The sequence below is a fragment of the Galeopterus variegatus genome, unplaced genomic scaffold (assembly GCF_000696425.1).
Source record: "Galeopterus variegatus unplaced genomic scaffold, G_variegatus-3.0.2 Scaffold3308, whole genome shotgun sequence".
Taxonomy (NCBI): domain Eukaryota; kingdom Metazoa; phylum Chordata; class Mammalia; order Dermoptera; family Cynocephalidae; genus Galeopterus; species Galeopterus variegatus.
In genome coordinates this window covers 193857-199297 of record NW_007729419.1, presented here as the reverse complement: position 1 = coordinate 199297, position 5441 = coordinate 193857, and the positions used below count along the sequence as shown (strand labels likewise).

At 38.5% G+C, this 5441-nt stretch overlaps 1 protein-coding gene across 1 annotated transcript; it reads right to left on the bottom strand.

Annotated features, from left to right (window-relative positions):
* Nucleotides 1–2379: 2379 nt before the first annotated feature.
* LOC103600339 (zinc finger protein 564-like) lies at nt 2380–5139 on the bottom strand. The gene is made up of 4 exons (XM_008584607.1): nt 5020–5139; nt 4241–4367; nt 3978–4038; nt 2380–3718 (listed from the first exon to the last, which is right to left on the bottom strand). The coding sequence occupies exons 1-4, from the start codon at nt 5041–5043 to the stop codon at nt 2380–2382; spliced, it is 1551 nt and encodes a 516-aa protein (XP_008582829.1). The 5' UTR covers nt 5044–5139.
* Between the last annotated feature and the right edge of the window lie 302 nt (nt 5140–5441).

Here is a 5441-nt window from a genome sequence, read left to right as displayed (position 1 = left end):
GTTAACGGAATTGCAACCCTTGGGGTTGCTCCCGTGCCTCGCTCAGCCAGTGAGCGGGAACCGGTCTGCATGTGGGATCCGAACCCTTGGGCGGGAGCGCCACCGCGCTTCCCAAGCGGCGCACTATCCAGTGCGCCACCGGGCCGGCCCGACATTTTTCAAAAGACATACAAATAGCTAAGCTATATTTTAAAAATGCTGAAACCCACTAATCATCAGAGAAATGCAAATGAAAAACATGATATCATGCAAACCTGTTAGAATGGCATTTATCAAATGATATCAAGCATCTTTTCATGTGCTTTTGCCTACTTCTATACCTTTCTTGAAAAAATGTCTATACAGATCCATTACCCATTTTTAATTAGGTGTTCTGAATTTTAATTATTGAGTTTTAAAAATTTATGTATTCTCATTACAAGTCCCTTCACAGATACACTTGTACATTTTCAAATATTCTTCCATTCTGTGAGTTGTGATTTCACTTTACTTAAAAACTTATTTTTAGTTGTAGTAAAGTACACATAAAATTTCCAATCTTATTCATTCATTCAATGATGGAAACTTGAGGTGCTTCCACCTTTAGCTATTAGCAATAATGCTGCTACTGATGTGGGTGTACAAAAAATGTTAAGAGTCCCTGCTTTCCATTTTTTGGGGTATATACCCAGAAGGAATTGCCGGATCAGATAATAATGCTATTTTTAATTTTTTCAGGAACTATCACACTGTTTTCCACAGAAGCTGCACCATTTTCCATTCTCACCAACAGTGCACTCAAGGTTCAATGGGTGATTTCACTTTCCTGATGGTCTCCTTTGAATTACAAAAGTTGTTAATTTTTACGAAGTCCAGATTATGTATTTTTTCTTCTGCTGTTTGTGGTTTTGGTGTCCTATGTAAGAATTCCTTGCCAAATCCAAAGTCATAAATAATGTTACCTATATATTTTTTTCTATGAGAATTATAAATTTACCTTTTATGTTCAGGTATTTGATTTATCTTAGTAGATTTTTACATGTGGTATGAAGTACGGGTCCAATTTCATTCTTCTGCACGTGGCTGTACAGTTGTGCCAGCACCAGCTTTTGAAAAAGACTGTTCATTCTTTATCCATGGCACCATTTTAGAAAATCAGCTGCCCAAAGGTCGTTTTATTTCTAAAATCTCAATTCCATGCTATTGATGTGTATGTCTATCCCTTTTTTAGTATGGTACTGTTCTGATGGACAGAATGTGTCCCACCAAAATTTATATGATGAAGCCTTAACCCCCAATGTGATAGTACTTGGAGATAGGGCAACTTGGGAGATAATCAGGTTTAGATGTGGTCATAAGGGCGAAGCACCCATAATGACATTGTTGCCCATAGATCATAAGGAAGATAAATGAGATCATTTGCTCTGTGCAAGCATGCACCAAGGAAAGGCTGTGTGAAGACTTACCCAGCACGAAGTACTGGACAATGCTGGCAGCCTGATCTCAGACTTCCAGACTCCAGAATTGTGAAAAATAAAAGTTTGTCATTTGGGATTCCCAGCCTACTGTATTCTCTTATGCCAGCCCAAACTATGTAAGACACTCAGTAGTAAGTTATCAAATCAGAAAATCTGAGTCCTCCTCCTTTGTTCTTTTTCAAGACTGCTTTAGTTATTGTATGTTTTTTGCCCATTCTTATCAACATAAAAACACCTTGCCAAGTTCTACAAAGAAGTCAGCTATGAATCTGATATGGATTGCATCAAATCTGTAGAGTTTATTTTATTTTTTTTCCTTTTTGTCTTTTTTCGTGTCCGGCAACGGATCGCAACCCTCAGTGTCACGCCCGTACCGGACCGGGACCGGCAAGGGATCGCAAACCTCGGTGCTGCGCCCGCACCTCACTCCGCCAGTGAGCAGGAACCGGTCTGTACGTGGGATCCGAACCCTCGGCGGGAGCGCCACTGCGCTCCCAAGCGGTGCACTGTAGCAGTGCGCCACCGGGCCGGCCCAAATCTGTAGAGTTTAAAAACATGGATCATTTCAGGGAGTGTCACTGTCTCAACAATGTTGTCTTCTGTTGCATTAGCATGGGAGGTCTCCCCATTTATTTAGATCTTTATTAATTTCATACAGTAATGTTTTATACTTTTAAGAGTATTTTTTGGTTGCCATTTACAGAATTTCACTACATTGTGTTTTCATAGGGCTTTTAAACTAATATTTAAAATTTAAAACCTTTCCATATTTATAAAACTAATAGGGTTTCAATCCAGCATGCATTCATTCCTGTCTATCAGTACATAGACTAACTAAAGGCTTTTCCACATTTCTTACTGTGCATTTTATCCAGTATGAATTTTTTCATGCCTTCAAAAGGAACTGTAATCCCTGAAAACTTTACCACATTGATTCATAAGGTTTCTCTCCACTATGAATTTTTTCATGTACTTGGAGGGATTTGGACCAACCAAAGGCTTTACCACATTGTTTACATTCATAAGGTTTCTCTCCACTATGAATTTTTTCATGTACTTGGAGGGATTTGGACCAACCAAAGGCTTTACCACATTGTTTACATTCAAAGGGTTTCTCTCCAGTGTGAGTTCTTTCATGTAATCGTAATGAACTGGGATAGTCAAAGGCTTTTCCACATATCTTGCAATTATAAGGTCCCACTCCAGTGTGCAGTGCCATGTGTCTCTGAATGCTTGCAAGAGAGATAAAGACCTTCCCACATTCCTTACATTCACAGTGTTTTCTTTCATGGTGAGTCTTTTCATGGGTTTGAAATGAACTGGAATACTTAAAGCCTTTTCCACATATGTTACATTTATAAGGTCTATCTCCAGTGTGCACTATCATGTGTCTTTGAACATTTGCAAGAGACATGAAGGCTTTCCCACATTTCTTACATTTACAGGGTCTCTCCCCAGTGTGAATTCTTTCATGTCTTTGAAAGGAATTTAACCAACTGAAGGCTTTACCACATTTTTTACATTCATATGGTCTTTCTCCACTGTGAGCTCTTTCATGTGTTTGAAATGAGCTTGGGAAGTAAAAGGCTTTCCCACAAACCTTACATTTGTAAGGTCCATCTCCAGTGTGTGTTATCATGTGTCTCTGAACCTTTGCAAGAGAAATGAAGGCTTTTCCACATTCCTTACATTCATAGGGTTTCCCTACAGTGTGAGTCCTTTCATGTCTTCGAAAGGAACTGGACCAACTGAAGGCTTTACCACACTGTTTACATTCATAGAGATTCTCTCCATTGTGAGCACTTTCATGCATTTGTAATGACCTGGAGGAGACAAAGGCTTTCCCACATACCTTACATTCATAAGGTTTATTTCCAGAATGCACTGCCATGTGCCTTTGTACATGTGTGAGAGAAATAAAGGCTTTCCCACATTCCTTACATTCATAGGGTTTCTCTCCATTGTGAGTCCTTTCATGAATTTGGTTGGAGTGGAGATAACTGAAGGCTTTCCCACATTGCTTATGTTTATATGGCTTCTCTCCACATTCCTGATTCGCATATGATTTGGGTCCATTGTAAGATGGGATATGCCGATTTAGGGATGAATGAAACAAGAAAACGTTTTCACTCAAACTACATTCACACGGTTTTCCTCCAGAAGAATTTTTCTCCTTCACATTAAGATTTGGAATCTGGCTGAGGGTTTTTCCACAGACACGACTTTCTTTAACTTTACCAACTTTCTCTACAATATGATTGCTGTAAGCAATGAGAAGCACAGTATCAGGGTCTGATCACAGGAATTAAACAAAATAGTGATATTCATATAGGCTATTTCTTAATACTGTTTCCTATTTTGCAAACACTATGTCACATTTTAATATAAATTTTTAGTAAACATCTTCTATAAATAAATAAATTTAAAGTTGGGCTTATTTTGTTTTTGTTATTTTTAAAATTTTACGACATATTAACATTCTCATATGGGACACTGCTTTCTATTCTGAATATAAATTACCTTAGATTTCTGCAGTAATTTTTGTAGTGATCTTCAATGTTCTGTTCTTCCCATTTTTTTCCTAAAACATAGGATTGGAAAAATCATTATGAATTGTTACAAATTACAGAACAACATTAGTCTCTATGTTCCTGATAAGCTATGATCATGCCTGATTTAGTCACCAGAGCATTCTCTTTCCACCTTCCAAATTGTGGAACAGCATTGATGGTAAGAAACACACGTTCTCTAGTTGACTAAGGGAAGGAATATGTCATCCTTACCTATAGAAGCCAAGTGTGTAAAAATTTCCTGCATAACATCTCTGTAGAGTTTCTTCTGGGAATAATCCAGCAGAGCCCACTCCTCCAAGGTGAAGTTGACAGCCACATCCTCAAAGGCCACTGAATCCTAAAAACATCCCACACATGTTTAAAGGAGAAAATATGAGAAGACCATACAGGAATGTATAATCAAATCACAAACTTAGATACAATTCTTTATTCTCTTATTCATTTTATGACAAATAAATATGGTTATCAGAACTCTAATTCTGTCCATGCTCACTTCCTCATAAACTTAACAGCACCATGAAAACATGGAACCGATCTCTGCATTTTTACTGTGTGCACTATGAGTCTTATTGCTCTCTAATGGCAGCTCCCACTTCATGCTAAAGAAAAAACTGAAATACTATAAAAATGACACACAATTTAAGACCATCATTCCTTGTGAGAAAATCTGTTCCATTTCCTTCCTTACTATTGACCACATCATGCACTGCTCTGTGAGGCATGGGGTAAAACCTGTATGAAGTATCAATGAACAAATACTCTGAAGAAATGGAAGCTTTTCTTGCATTCCCTTCTCCAAGCATGAGGCTGTAAGGACTGTAGAAATCCAACTTGTAACAAAATCCAGCTGACCATGTTCCTGAAGGACTCCAGGCCTTTAGAAGTAGCCAGACTCAGCTGGATGAATGAAAATATTCCTCTGCAAAAGTATTAATTTTAACTTGCTTATATAATATTATATATAATATTTATAAATTTATCATTATTACCTGTTTCTCTCTGTCCCATTTCATTGGGCTATAAAGTAATTGGGGAGATAGATCTCAGGCACTAGGGAGAAGATGTGGCACCTGAGAACTTCAGAAAAATCTCTACCCATGAGACTCAGGGCAGCTTTCCACCCATTTTTTAGCATAAGAGAGTTCTTCAAAAAGTTCATTAAACATTGGGCTATAAAGTAATTGGGGAGATAGATCTCAGGCACTAGGGAGAAGATGTGGCACCTAAGAACTTCAGAAAAATCTCTACCCATGAGACTCAGGGCAGCTTTCCACCCATTTTTTAGCATAAGAGAGTTCTTCAAAAAGTTCATTAAAAGGCCGGCCCGGTGGCGCACTGCTATAGTGCGCCGCTTGGAAAGCGTGGCAGCGCTCCCGCCGAGGGGTCAGATCCCACATACAGACGGGCCGCT